This window comes from Seriola lalandi, unplaced genomic scaffold, assembly GCF_002814215.2.
Source record: "Seriola lalandi dorsalis isolate HSWRI2012SDOR001 ecotype SW California unplaced genomic scaffold, Sedor1 jcf7180002054417, whole genome shotgun sequence".
Lineage (NCBI taxonomy): Eukaryota > Metazoa > Chordata > Actinopteri > Carangiformes > Carangidae > Seriola > Seriola lalandi.
The window spans coordinates 626,009-641,394 of NW_019524970.1; the positions used below are offsets into that span (position 1 = coordinate 626,009).

General features: G+C 42.2%; 1 protein-coding gene across 1 annotated transcript in view; it reads left to right on the top strand.

Annotated features, from left to right (window-relative positions):
* Positions 1 to 914: 914 nt before the first annotated feature.
* clmpb (CXADR like membrane protein b) overlaps positions 915 to 15,386 on the top strand; it is a 67,142-nt gene continuing 52,670 nt past the window's right edge. Inside the window, 1 exon segment of the mRNA XM_087175115.1 lies at positions 915 to 1,411. Within this exon segment, the coding sequence (XP_087031241.1) occupies positions 1,363 to 1,411 (49 nt within the window). The 5' untranslated portion in view covers positions 915 to 1,362.

The window sequence follows — 15,386 nt, forward strand, 5'->3', positions numbered from 1 at the left end:
ATGCTTTTGAATTTCAAACACGTGCTACTGCTCGTTTCTTCCTCTGAAATCACACCCAGTGAGCAGTGGCAATCCAAATCCCTCAAAAATTATAAACAAACACACACATAAATAACTAAACCTAAATACGATAGAGTAGTGATGGGCCTGCAAGTAACAATTATATTCATCACTGATTAATATGATGTTTATCTTCTTGATGCATCAATGAATCAATAATATATCTGTATAATTTGGTCTATGAAATGTCAGAAAATAGTGAAACATGACAATCACAGTCTATAAAAGCCCAATGTGATGTCATGAAATTGCTTGTTTTCTCCAACCAACACTTAAAAAAAAAACCCAAAGATATTGAGATTATGATGACATAAGACAAGCAGCAAATAATCACATGTGCAACAAGAGAAATTCGAGCAGTGTTGCTTGAAAACTGATTTTAAGGATGAATCGATCAACTAATTGATTAATCGACTGAGCGACTCATCGTTTCAGCCCTAAAAATATAACAGAGTATTGTGAAACAGTGTAAAATAATGTATATTATATGTAGCAGTGTCATAGTGATGCTTCAGTATATTGCACTGCAAACTACCTCAAGATAACACTGTTCCAATATTAACATTAGAGTCAGATGGTGAAATTTAAGATTTAAAAAAACCAACCATATTCTCATTGAATCCCAAAGTCTCACTCACTATAAAGCCTATATGCAATTCTATAGTGTAAGACTATTATTAGCTCATAACATAATCTCCTTAAAGGCAATTTTATTTCCATTCAAATGACAGAAATCAGCTCACTCGTGCTCACAACAGCTAACAAGAGGACCCACACCCTCCCAACCAGCCCGTCAGTGTTTGTAGCAGGATGCTCGGGCTGTGTAAGAGAACTTCAGACTCTAGAGGTCTCCATCCTTCAGCATCCCCTCATCATCCACCTATTCACCCCCCTCCTCCGCTTCCTCCTCCTCCTCTCTGGCATTTTGTGCAGCGGAGGAGGAAAGGAGGAGAGACTGCTGAGTAGGAGACAGAGGGGACCCTGAGACAACACGTCCCACGCCAGAGCCAGACAGCCAGGGAACTTTGATTTGACGCCAAGTAGCCTGCGATGAAAATGACGATGAAGAGAAAGAGCCACGTTTCTTGTTCTGCTTCTTCTTCTTCTTCTTCTTGGGAGGTTTAGATGTGTCGGGCGTGTGCAACATATGATGTCCTTGGACTCATGTGCTCAATGAAGATTCCTTTATCTCTGATTTTGCTGCTGAATTCGCTGATGGTGCCGCGTCGTTGTGCCCGCACTTAGGTCAGCCGAATGAATGTGAAGGCAGTCTGAGCGCATTGTTTCCAAGCTCCGTTGCATATGGGATTTCCAGCCGTGATGTCTGCAATATTTCGCTCTTTGTTTCTGGGTAAGTCACTTCCCATTCCCCTTAAAAGATTATGAATTCATACAGAAAGCAGCGGAGCGTGTTCGACTGTCATTTGTCACTGAGGATGTGGACGCTGATGTCTGTCGTTATTATATTTCCAAAGATTTTTTTGTATGTGTGTGTGTGTGTACATTTTTATTTTTTAACGTCCTTAACACGTCTGCCAAATGTTTTCAGCACCGATTTGGGATGATGTCAGAATATATTTATTTCCGTTGATTTCCTATAGTCACTCGTGCACTTTATAATGCTGCATATGAGAAGAAATTGCTACATTTGCATGTATTTGAAACATGAAAAAGCACCAACCCTGTTTCCCAAAACCACAGCCTGCTGTACTTGGGGAGGAAAAATAGGAAAAATGAGAAGGGGATAAAAGTTCACCTGACCCCTCCCTTTAAATCTGCTACACAGATTTATCCAGCATGCACCTACAGTATATGTGCATGTGTTGACACCAGATTTTCAAAGGTATGGCTTCCTGCAGATAGACAAAATGCTTCATGCCATTTCAATGCAGGCAAAGAATTTAAAATGTAACACATGCAGAAACCACTGAAATTTTCCATATGCTGTTGTTTATTGTTTGGCCCAATTTAAAGTGTTGTGAAATGAAAACTAGTTCAGATTTATTTTCAAAGCAACATCATTTGTTTTTGAGTTTGAAATTAGACTTAAGTTAAAAAAGGTTAATTGATGATCATAAATGAAGGCTTCCTTTATCTACCAGCAGTGACAGCAATTGATGTTATCACCACCACTGATACTAATACCGACACTGCTGTTATTACGACTATTGCTGCAGCTATCACTGATATTACAGTAATGCAGTTAAAGCCTGGAGGAGATTCCAGGTACGGAGCTAAATGGAGGATTGGTTAATACCACTGTGACTCCGCTGACTGGAAGTTACTGTGAGACTGTGTGTAAAAATGACTTCCAGTAAGAGGTTTCACACTCATCATCTGCAGTAAAACGGAGGGAGGGGGAAACAGAAAACTCCTCGTTGGCTATAACTGGGGGAAAACAAGAGACCCCTGAGTTGAAGTCAGAGTGGTTTAGAGTGGTCATATGAGGAATAATGCAGCTTGACTGTTCTGGTTTGAGTCCAAAAGTCGTGCTCTCGTCTGCTTGCTGTTCATGTTGCAGTGTAGAGAAAAATCAAGACACCAGCATTTGTGTTTAACTTCTCATTTGATTCGTTTAGACATACAACTGATGTTATTTGCTTCTGCTTGATGTGGCTTGTGCTGTGGGCTTGTAAATGCCTAAAGAGGTTGTTATCTTCAGCTCCCCATTATTCCGTTACTTCCATACTGTGGTGACCTCTCAGGGGAGCACCCTGCCCTTTGCCCAAAGCATTCTGGGAAAAGCTCCAGTTCCCCTGTGACCCCGAATAAGATAAGCAGCATAGAAAATGGAAAAATTGACATATTCTGTGGACCTTCAAACATGCTGACGTGTTAGGGGTTACACTGGTCTGCCAGTGAATCCAGAGTATGTGCTCAGTGGTGATGGTCACTGATCCTTGGTTTAACTAAAGGAGCTGACTCTGCATTGGACACTGCATACCAAGACATTTTTTTTGATTTACTTCATCAGTCTTCTTCAAGCCAGATACCAGTGCCTTACTGATGATGATGATGATGATGATGATGATAATGATGTTGATGATGATAATAAAAACACAAGCAGTTCCTAGCTGGCACAGTGGATCCAGCAATGGGAAGGCGTAAACTTAACACATTAAACGATACAATAGCACTTTATTCCCTAATAAAAATAATAATGATACACTTTTCTTAAATTAACCATCAGGCTATGCCAAGACTATTAAATGAGTTGTTGTTGCCATGGTGAGGCATTTTCTCCTTCCTCTGTCATGTCACAAGATATGACTGTATAAAACAATTCATGCGGCTGAAAAATGATATTAGGCTGGATGTCCAGCACAGTTGCAACCTGGGTCATGGATCTCTCATGCGGGAACAAAATATCTGCCAGTCAGCCAAAAGAGCAAGGAATATATGTAGCTTTTCAGGCTAGGCTGCTCTGCTGTGCCAGACTGAAGGACATTTTCCCGAAGTTATAGCCTGTATTAATTCAAGATCAACACCGAGGCCAAGTAAAGAGAGGAAGTGGCTGTTTTATTATAAAAGAATCAATAGTCATTAATAGGGGCTCATTTCCTTTTTATTTGGTTTTGGCTTCGCAAGTCATGAGACATCCTTAATTTAATATGTGTTGGAGATGTAATATCCACTGTTCACATTACAGATAAGTAGCACAATTAATTGCCACCGGGACTTCTGTAGCTCCCTTCGGTAACCCTGCCGATTCAAAGTAAGAAACAGAACAAGGTCAAATAAAATAACTCGTGGTGCAGTGGTAGATCCAGCCAGGTAAAGGAGACTGGTGATGGATTGCTTATCTGTCCTCGCGCCAGGATTAAATGATTCTGAATGAGAGAATTTGAAAATGACTATCCAAGAAGTAATAACACAGTGTAAGTCACTTGACAGAAATGTAATTGGAAAGAATGAGCAGCTTCTCTCTGCGAGAGCCCAAACCCTGCACCCACACTTGGGGGAGTCTTATGTTCGCCTGAGCATCAGTCTGTAAGGACAATGCGACGTGAGTGATCATGGGAATTAAATTATCCCATGGAGTCTTAACACTAGTGTGTGTGTGTGTGTGTTGATGCATGTTTGTTTACATGCATGCTTTTGCTGTATACTGTGAGTAACAGTGAGAAGATGGCAGCGTCTATACACGCATGCTAGTGTTAGATGTAGATAAAGAGAGCAGTGGCTCCAAACAGAAATTCTGTCCCCATTCTATATTTAGCATGTCTGCCGGGGTAGGCAGAGGATCTCTGAAATGTGAAGATGACAGGAGCCTCCTGAGCCAGAGGTTATGAAGTGACATCTTGATGTGTTTGCGCCTGAATCACACTCCCACACACACCCAGGCACAGACTTCTGACATTCCTTCAAACCCAGAGACATTTCGATATTTGACGTCTAGTTACCATACATTAAGGTTTTGTTTTGATCTCCCTTTGACTCACATTATTCTTCAGCGTTATCATGTGGCATCCCCCGTGTTTATTCTCAGCTTTGAAAATATTTGTTTTTTGAGAGCATGTGATGAATTTGGCAGATCTGCTTTGCGGGAATACGAATTTGCAGGATATGTAAAGAATTTGTCAGTTAGGTGTGGAGGCTTGTGCAGTGTATTGAAGTCAACCTTCATCTCACATTGTAGAAGCATAAACTTTAAAATGACTTTCAGTCTCATCTCAGTTGGTGAATATTATTAATTTACAAAAGGTTTGTTTGATGAATGCGATGCAGACATAGCAACAAAATGTTCTCACACAGACGGAGCAAAGGGACAATGCAAAGCATCACAATAAACATACAGTATGTACTCAGGAATCAATATCCAGTAGATATTGCATTCAAGCTGTAGTACACAGTACAGTATAGCGGCAGCTGTTGAGGGAAAATAGCAAATAGCTAACTGTGCATTGCTCCAGATAGTGAAATAACTTCCCTTCCACCTACAATGTCAGCTATTTGACATGCAGAACAAAGTGTAAACAGATTTCCATCAAGGGAGGATTGTATTACTCAAAGCAAAAGTGGCAAATCTGAATGGATCAGCAAGGGCAGAGCTCTGTGGAATACAAAACCTCGACCAAGGTTGACTGAAGAGGCCTGCAGATGAGTAAAGAGGTCCAGCCGTCCTCAAAACAATTGACCCATATCATTAACAAACACTGATTTGCCTTCCAAGCACTTTCCCCTTGATGTGTGCGGCCTCTGAATGACAGCGTGCTTCCCTGAATAACAATCCGTCCTCCTTCTGTACCTGAGGGATTCTTCATGTTTCATTGATTGTGGTGCTTTTAGTCAGAAGGTCTTTCTATCCTGTCGCAGCAAGCTGGTTGCCATGTTTGAAACGAGAGTGTTTGTAGGTAAAAGTGTACCTGCTTTGTAGAGTAAGTGCTTTTGTTCCTATGAGTGGAGGGTCGAGGTCGGCTGTGTTTTTATAGCAGCCCGAGACATCCAGAGTAAAAGAAATAAGAAATAAAGGCCACAGTGGTGGAATAGACGTGGCCTTTGCTGAATTCATCCGTTGTTTCTACAGTATTTCTTTGTCTGACTGTTCGTCATCCCCTTGGTGTGTTTCTGCCACACCCATAATTTCCAAGCTATCCACATGTTATTCTGTATGAACCTTTTGTCACTTACGTCTTGTGAAACAGATAAGGAAACAGTAAGACACATGCCTCGACAGAGCTGGGTTTGTGCAGTGTTTCTGACCTATAAACCCTCCCCCTTTTCATCCTTCACCGGGAAAATTACTGCCAGATTATTTTGGAACGTATGAACAGGAACTGCCTATTTCACTTTACTGCTAATCTTTGACAGATGTTCTGCAGAGGCTCACATTCACATTAACTGGAGCCACATGCGCAGTCCACACATGACAGTACACCACACCCGTGTGCTGTACTGCTGTACAGTACACAAGCAATCAAAGACACAGACATTTGGAGCAGATAAACTAACACATGCATGTGACAGCTGCCTGCTGTTTTGTACAATTCAGGAAGCATAAGATCATTTTTATTGATCAGAACTCAGACCCATGTGAGATCAAACTGAGATGAGGAACAAATCAAAGGAACACATTTCCATTGTTATGAAGGTGTTCCTGATATTTTAAAAACCTATCAATTTGGGAAAGACATTTATCAAGCAGCAATCCTGTCTCCAATAAATTATGTTTTATAATTCTAAATTGTAGCCACACATACAATTTAATAGAGAAATCTGGTACTAGAAAGATGTTGACATAGGACATACCAGCAGAATGTTCACTGACAACATATTTGTCACATTTGTTTTCCTCGAACATCCACTCTTGCAATACAAAATCCACTCGAACTAAAATGCAATAAGAACCATATGTTTAGTTAGCAGTTGGTTAAGGTTTAGAAAAGGATGATTGTCTTGCTTAAATATTGAAAAAGTCAACAGTGACAAGACGCCACGTTAACTTCAAGTAACAAGGAAATGTTCTGACCACCGACCAACAAGCTCCATGCCGTAAATGTGTAGCATATCCTCTCTTGAAAATAAAAATAAAAAAAACGTTATGCAGGCAGTAATTAAGTTTTCTTACAGATTTTAGTTGATGATACAAATGAATAGTGTATGAATATAATTCGTAGTAGACAGAGTTCAAAGCAGAAATGCTGATCATTCCCTGTTTCCACACTCTCAAATGTGAGGATTTGTTGCCCTTAGTTTCTGTTTTATATGTAGGGTTAATGTCTTGGGGTGTGACTGGACTGACAAAACAGGCTATAGGCAAGGTGTCACCTTGGGCCCCAGGAAAATATGAATTGATAAATGAAAACAATAAACAAGAGATTACTTGAGAGGGAAAATGACTGGTAGTTGCAATCTCTTTATATTTACATTGATTTTGATAGATAGAAGGCTAATTATGGATGGAAATGTATTATTGTGTGACCACGAGACAGCAGTGACACTAGCACTCACCTTCCAACATAACCCTTCTCCCTTGAATCACTTGATCCTGCTGCGTCTTAATCGCCCACTAACTGGCCCTAGCAGAAATGCATTCAGTTTACCACATCATTAACAACAGGATTCGTTGGCTTTGCATTATTGCATCAGGAATGTGTGTTTTATACGACCATGTCCCAGGAGTCCAAAGAAAACGCAAATGAGATAAGACAATGCATGAAATAACAAGACAGCAGATTTAGCACATTACAATCAGCTATTCCAAAACTAAAACAGGTAGTCCTCTACCACCTTGTGTAGTTCTGACACTAACAGGTTACATTGGCCTCCAGTTCCCTGTAATCTCTACAGCCACGGCCATTTCCTCCAAAGGGAGGATTTCTGCCTTGTTTGCAGTAGAGAATAACCATGAAAGTCAATGAAGCAAGCACAATTACAGCTATTTTCTACGAAAATGTGAAGTGATTTGTTCCTCGTGAGCATAAATATTTTAATCAAGGTCTATCATTGTTTTATGTAAGCAGTGAGGAGATCAAAGAGTGAACAAAACGGTGAGATAAACAGCAGATGCTGTCGGCGAGTTGGCGCGTGGAATTGTCTCCCATTGATTCACCCCACTGAAGGTCTGTCCTGATATTAATTCTTTGCGGCTATTGACATTTGCTGGATATACGACTCCATCTATCACCAACCGAGTGCTCTTCGGGTGCAAGAGCAAAGGTGATCAAAATTCATACATCTTGCTAAAACACCATTTAAAATGATTTGTTTATCAGTGGTGGGGGTTGAGATACTATCATCTCAGAGCCCTGTTGTGGTGCTTTCAAGTGCTTTCTGCCTTACTGGAAACTGGCAGCGCAGAATAAAGCTGGCATCCTTGTCTTCTCTAAGCAGAACATGCTTTTGATCTATGTTCTCTGTCTCTGAAACCAGGTATGTCTCTGTTTTGTGTGCAGCTGCTCAACGCAACTGTGCTGGAAAATAAACAGCTCAAAAAGCCAAATCCCCATTGCTGAGGTGTCGTTCACTTCCAAGGAGCTTAGCATAGTGCTTACATGAGTGACACAAAGGAGGAAGAAGCAAACTATTGATGAAACACTGACACAGAGCCAAGCAGCACAGGAGCGACATTGGTTGTGTTACAGTAGAGGTCGAGCCTGTGTGTGTGCTTAAAGGTTTCCCCTGTCACCTGGAAGCCTGTCAACATGAGCGAGGTTCAGCAAGGCCTGATCGCGCTGATTGCACGTCAAGTCAAGATGATGTGAAATCATTCTCTTTACTCAGCAGAGTGGACCTTTGATTGGACGCCACGGCGTTCTGGCTGCAGGTTCAAGTTGTGTGCTGAGCTTGACATTTTCATTGAGTGACAGAGTGTCAAAACCCCTGTAAACCATCTGCCAATAATTGATCATCTCTTACTAGTTGCTTAGCACTTTAATTGGTCGTGGGGTGCACTTGTCAGACTCCAACCTGTGCCGTGCCTCATCTCACACTGTGATTATTGATTATCATATCCAAATATCAACTTGGACATTCAAACAGCATCACGCTGCTGAAGTGAGAACCAGCAAGAGAATGCAGTTCACAGCAAAACTGTGACCGCAGGGAGTCCTCCCCGTAAACCTTAAAGCAAAAGATTGTTCATGCAGACAGAAAGAATTATGAAATGTACACGTATTTGATTTATTCCTGTACAATGCAGATGTACAAAATATTGACTTCTCTTTCATTCAGCTGTAATTCAATCTCCAGAATGAATTGCAGATAAATAATAGCAACTTGCCTTACACCACATAATGGCAACCCTGGCTGGGTTTTTTTTTTTTTTTTCCTCTTCTTCCTCCTCTCCCGCTTTTCCAATTGGGAGCTGACTGAATGAACAGGAGGAAATGTTCCACGTCGCTCTATTTAGACGCCTGCTGTTCCTTTCAATTTGAAACAGACTATTAGCCCAGCAAGCAGGACACTCCATTAGGTGTTTTGAACCCACATGCCACGTTGTCTCACTCCATTTCCTCTTTTGCTTGCCAGTCTTCCCTAAAGCGTTAGTGGCTTTAATCAGCAGAGGCCCTCCTGCCCTTCAGACATTTATCTTCAGCCGCTTTTGGTCGTCACCGAGCAGCCTGGAAAGACCTAAAGATGGATGGTGTTTGGAAGGGAGGGGAATTTGGTGGCCATTGATTAGAGTGCTGGAAGACAAAGTGGTTACCTGCACAAGACCTGAACACCATCTGGAGGATCCCCCCTCCACTCTTAGTGCATGATAGCTAAAGTCAGGACTCAGCCATCTGTCAAATTTAGATCTATACTGAGTGCAAGGGAAAAAAAGGAGACGAAAAAAGTTCAGATCATGCCGTAACTTTAAATTATAGGCTTAATCTGTTTATTGACTGTAATAAAACTTTGGCCTTTAAACCTCTGCAAGATATGCAATTCTGCTAATTAATTCTTTATAGGGATGAAATCCTTGGTCATCAGAACCTTACCTCATGTCAGTAGGAACTGTCAGAAGCAATAAGTTAGGTCCAGCCTTGGGTTGCCAGTGCTGCTCTCTTGCAGTGGATGTTGTGTGATGGATGGTTTAATTATCCAACCACAATGCAAGCCATTTGGTCTGTCATAGCACAGCGAAAAACATTGCAAACCTAATATAACTGATCAATTGCTAAGTTGTCCACAAATTAAGTATGTAATGCCACTGATTGTACTACAGCTCTCCTTTCAATATCTCATATTAAAGAGCACATGAGCCCTTTATCAGGCTAAAAGGTTGAGAAGTTTGTTTCCACAGAGATAAAGTTTCTTGTTCAGCAGCTCAGACTGTGGGTGTAAGTACAATATATATCACCAGAGCTGAAAAAAAGCTTTTTTTCCCCTCTTGTCCTCCCACCTCTTTTCCCCTTTCCCAGCAAAGAGGTTCGGAACAGATGGCACCACCACCTTGGTTTTTTCCAACTCGTTAGACTTGAGTTGTTGATGGAACGGAGCCTTTACGCTATGCTGCCCATGCAGATGTGAAGCTGTACATTTTTTTTTTAATGTATCCACTGTCAGAAACTGCCCTGCAGTGAGGGTGGTAGCAGCCACCGCCGGAGGAAACCTACAGTGTGGATGCAACACTTTGATATTGTCTTTTTTTCCCCTTGGTAGGACTCATTTCCTTCATGATCATGAAGGTAGCGCCAGCTCTGCTTGGACATAAAGTGAAGGTGGAGTGTGCTTGTGCTTGTTACTGCCGCTTAAACACTCATATACACGTGCTCTCTGCAGCTGTAGGCAAGTGGTGCTCATGTGATTGTGTAAACTGACTGCAGTAATGGAGTGTACCTCAGAGACTAGCAAATTGATGCCAACAACTTTACAATCATAACGGCATGTTTCCTGCATTTGTTTTTGACATCCTCTCTGTTTCTGTTTAGCACACGCTTGTTTAGCCTGGCCCATCACGCAGCTTGTCAGACCCAACTTAAACAGCACCGCATCTCTTGTCGAGAGACAGACGGGGCCTTAGGACTGCATTCAAGATGCCTGTCATGGTTTGGCATTGTTGTCCACACTGTCACACTTTAAAAAAAAAAAAACTGTCTTATTGTGGTTGCTAGTTGAGGATAGTGATGTTCTTCAGTGTGTGAGCGGTGCAGCAGTGAGTGAAAACTGTGACACACCCAGAGCTTGACGTCTCTCTCAGAATTATTAAACATGAGGCTTTTTTGGACCTCACATTTTCTCTCAGCAGCAGACATAAGTTTTATTTTGTGTGTCTTTCTTCAAGAGGGAAATCAAGAGTGTTAGCATTTGGCTTGATTTGCCTGTCTGGGGTCCAAAGAGCTGTGGAGGAGGAAATAGCAGAGTTTGCAAATTCAAGCTCTTAAAATAATTAAAGTTGGCATGATGACTCTGCTCTCTAGACGGGTCCAAGCTTAAAAAAAGACAGCTTTGGGAGTTACCCCACAGCAACAGCAAGTGGAGTTACACTCTGAAATTAGAAATAATGAAGGTTAGAATATGAAATGCACAGATAAGATGAAAAAGATGAAATAAAACGCATGATACAGTCACTGTGGAGTGAAATGAAGCTTTTGGCCACTGACCCATCATACCAGAAAACAAACATTTTTCCATTTAGGAGAGGGAGATGCTGTTTACTCTATTAACCTTTCTTCTCGGTTGCACTCTTGACATTGAACAATGTGGAAGAGGCCAACTCCTCACTGGCCCTTTTGCTAATGAGGCAATTAAGTCTATCCTGCCTTGGTTGAGCAAGCGGCCGAGAGAGCAAGGCAAGTCATCTGCTGTCTCAGCAAACACCAAGTATCTTAGCCGTTCTGCAGTCAGATTGCACAACAAGCCCGGCTCTGTTGTGGTGGTCGCCCAGTCGTTGTGCTTCTCCTTTGTCAGTGCAACCCTTAGCACAGCTGGAGATCACAGGCAGCATCAGGCTTTATTTATCCATGTGCGCTGAATCACAGCAAATGGAAATGGAAGAAAAACACTGAAATAAAATTATGTTTGCGCTTTGTTTGTGAAGCCATGGCGGATGGTAACTATGTAACACGGCTATTTGCACATTATTTCGAGGTAATACCAACAGCACGTAGAGCACTGTTTAGGGATCAAGTAGTGGACTGTTATTCTTTCTCCCTTCATCACAGTCCATTTCAGAATAAAACCTGCCTGATGTGTTGTTTTAATGCTTCAGAAAAAATCACAGAATATCTCAGAAATTGGACTTAAAAATTAAATTTCAGTGCTGCCTGACCCTGTTTAATTTCTTAACCTTTGTGTGTCCTGTTGACTTGAGTATGTACCTTGTTACCAGCCACGACAGCAGGGCAGATATTGTTTTACCTTGTGAGTCCGTGTGTCATCATAACAAAATGTGGTCCTGGAGACACGTACTGTTGCAGGTTTTCATTCGTCGGTCTGTTTGTGGACAACTTTTGTCACACATCATCGCAACTGTGCAGGATACAGTTACAAAACTTTACAGGTGTATAGTTGAGAACAAAATGAAAGCCGAAATCAAAGATGGGTGTAGTCCGACCCATGAGTATTGAGTACTCATGTAAGAATGTAGACAGGTTTGATCCCATCACAAGATGGTCTCTAGTTTCATTATGGTTTGATGCAGCTAAAGGAGTCATTGCTGGCAGCTAGACTGAGAGGATACTGGGCGACTTGTGGTGGACACTGTGGCTGGAGATTTACTGTAGGGTGCAGAGGAGAGGATTAAGGATGAAGCTCTGATCATGGTCCCACAAGACCCTTGAGAAAAACAAGGCTCTTCCTCTTGTTTTCACCTGTATTCTGAAAACTAGAGGACCAATCCGCTATGAGTGGCAGAAAGAAAGAGAGCGATGTGAATGTACAACCGTGTGACTACATACTTGATTGAGTGGTTGTCAATGTGTGTGTTCATGTCTGGTTTTATCATCAGATCCCCTCTCTGACACATGTTTGAGGGAAAGCATGGAATTGCGATTGTCTCAAGAGCTTGCCAGGAGAACGCTGATTGCTGTAAAATGTGCTGACACTCAGCATCCATTAAAAAAAAACACACTCTTGTAACAATTGTTACCCAATTAAATGAGTTTGACAGCAATTAGCATGTTTCTTACCTCTTAGCCCACTGACTGGCTGCTATGAGCAGCTGCTGTGTCATACAAAAGGGGCCTGCATTAGGGCCTAAGTTAATGTGTTTAAGGGATGCACAATTCTAACGAGCGATAACGGAAGGCTTACGGCTGCTCAGAAGGGATTAGGGGACATAGTTGTCTGTCTTAAAGCTCAGGCTTAACCATCACACTCTTTTTTTTTTTTTTCCTCCTCCATCTCTCCTCCCTGGTAATGAATCGCCAGTGTTTCCTGACACACGAAAAAGAATGTCTCACTTGGCAGCGAACGAAGACGGCTGCTCATTAGCTGTGGAAAGGTATACCGAACCAGAAAGACAAGATGTCCGGACAGATTTGTTTGAAATCAATAACGGTCTTCTGAAGCTTCCTCTACAGTATGTGGCTGCCACAACTTACCAGACAAGATTCACAGGGGCTTACGTAGGCAGGCATAGGTGTGTTTGATCCACACAGAGATGCAGTATGTAGAAGAAGAAGAACAAAATGAGCACCGTGCCTCCTTTGAGCATCACCTTTCAGCCCTCTTGTGCAGGTTTCACTGTGCACTTTAACATATTTCCCTTTGCGATGTGACCGGATCAACATTGAGAGATTACCGCAGCTCGGTGTGTGAGACGCGGATGCCTCTGAAGTGGCAGGGCTGGAGAATGACAGAGCTACAGTTTTCAGTTACGGGACACTAAAGATGCATCGTGGCAAGGGCGGCAGAAAAAGTGCACTGTTAGCAATGGGCTGCACCACGTGTATTTGCTGCTGGCTAAAATGACTGTCATCGGACAGGACAGGGTACATGCCATGCAAAATATACTGAATAATACAGAAAGCCCCATCATCACACATATGCAGCTTTCTTTTTCATCATTCCAGACTTCACCCTTTCCTCCACATGTACTTGGGGCAGGGCTCTCATGACATGAGGAAATTATTATTATTATTATTCAATATTCAGCTCATATTCAGCTCAGACGCACAATACACTCTTTTACTCTTTTGTCGCATTTAGCATGTGCACCACTGTGTTATAGTGTTAGAGTCACAGTTTAATAAAAAACCAGGACAGATGATTCCACTTACCTCTGGCTCCATGTATAAACCAATGCTGTTGTTTATCTCAAGCTAAGAGCCCTCTTGTGAACATAAATAGACCTGGGTGCAGTTTTTCTGAAGCAATGTCAGTAGGGTTTTCACTCACCCCTGTGCTGCCCCTGTGAAGTGTATCAGGAGACCTTTTCATTGGCATGCAAGTTAGCACCGTCTTGTCGCCTGGTGACTGTACCACGCAGGGTCCTCAGGGAAATCATCAGGCAACGGCACTGGTACATTTTTGATTATGAAAGAAAGTTATTGTGTAGAGGCACATGCGACCTGGTTAGAGCACCGCCCACCCTGGTGTCTCCTTCATGTCCTTGCTTCACTTCTCTGTTGTCCTCTTCTTTAGCCAGACCAACTGCATATATAATAATAATCACCGCCATCAGTTGATCTCATAGAAGAGAGAGCAGTGGTTATAGGCGAGGGGGAGAACAGACATTTAACCTGCTCTGTCCAGTGGGTGGAAATTTGATGTATCATGGCGCACATTACCATCTGACTACATTAGCATAGCCAGCCGAACATAGGTTTTGAAAGCCCTCATTATTTTACATATCGATTTTTGCTTCACTTCACTTATAGCGGAGCTGAAGTAATCCCACTTATTGTTTATTTATCCTCTCCTCACAGCGTACAGCATTATATTTGATCAGAAGGGAGAAAAACAAACACAGTTTATATTTTTCAGACCCCTAGATGTTGTCTTTATTGCCATTGTTTGCCTGCATGGCATTGGAACGCAATAGAAGTATGAATGATGTTTCACTAGACTGACCAGCGTGGTCATTAATCCTAATATTTAGACTCTAGCCACCATCCACTCCCAGCCGCGGCTTGACTACAAGTAATCATAGCCATACACCCCCGTGTGTATTGTGCTTGCGGAAAAAACACTACAAGCGCAGAAGCTTAGTCCATCAATCTAAGAGGCCAGACATTTTTTTTTCTCCAACCCTGTGTTGGAGGATTTTACATGTCGCACTGCCCACCCCCCATCCTGAGGGAGTATGTTCATGAGCCCTCTCTCTTACTGTCCTGTCTCTTCCAAATCCCCCTCTCCTTCCGATGAGACATGGGGCCCGAGCGGACGGAGCGTGTACGGTTCTCCGCCGCAGGGTCGTGATGGATGGCCACTCAGCTATACGCGCCTTGCTCACCAGAGGCCGGCCATATTTCTCCTTCACTGCCCGCGTAGACCTGCATCTACATGAGGACTGTCAGGGATGCTGCTTTCTGTGAGCTCAGCAGGATGGAGGAGGAGTATTTGATTATATGTAATGGAATTACAATAATCTGATTCCAAAAAAGATGACATCTGTAATCTGTTGCAGTTACTGTAAATATGCAGTAATCACATCACAGATGCTTATGATGCTTCAGAGTTATTGCATTGCTCAGTATAACTGTGGCATCTAAACTGTGGAATTTTTCATATCTTGGAGAATATGTAGATTAAAATAAACCATGTTTAACTGAATGCTTTTGTGAGAGCGTGACGGAAATGAACAATTCCAGCAGCATTACTTGTTACAATTTTCTGCAGGTAATCAGCACTTTAAGTAATTGCCTTTGAGTGTAATCCTCCTAACCGTCATAACTGGTGGTGCAGTGAATGGTGGGCTGGTTGGGGTTGGTGTGATATGGCGGGGGGTGGGTGGT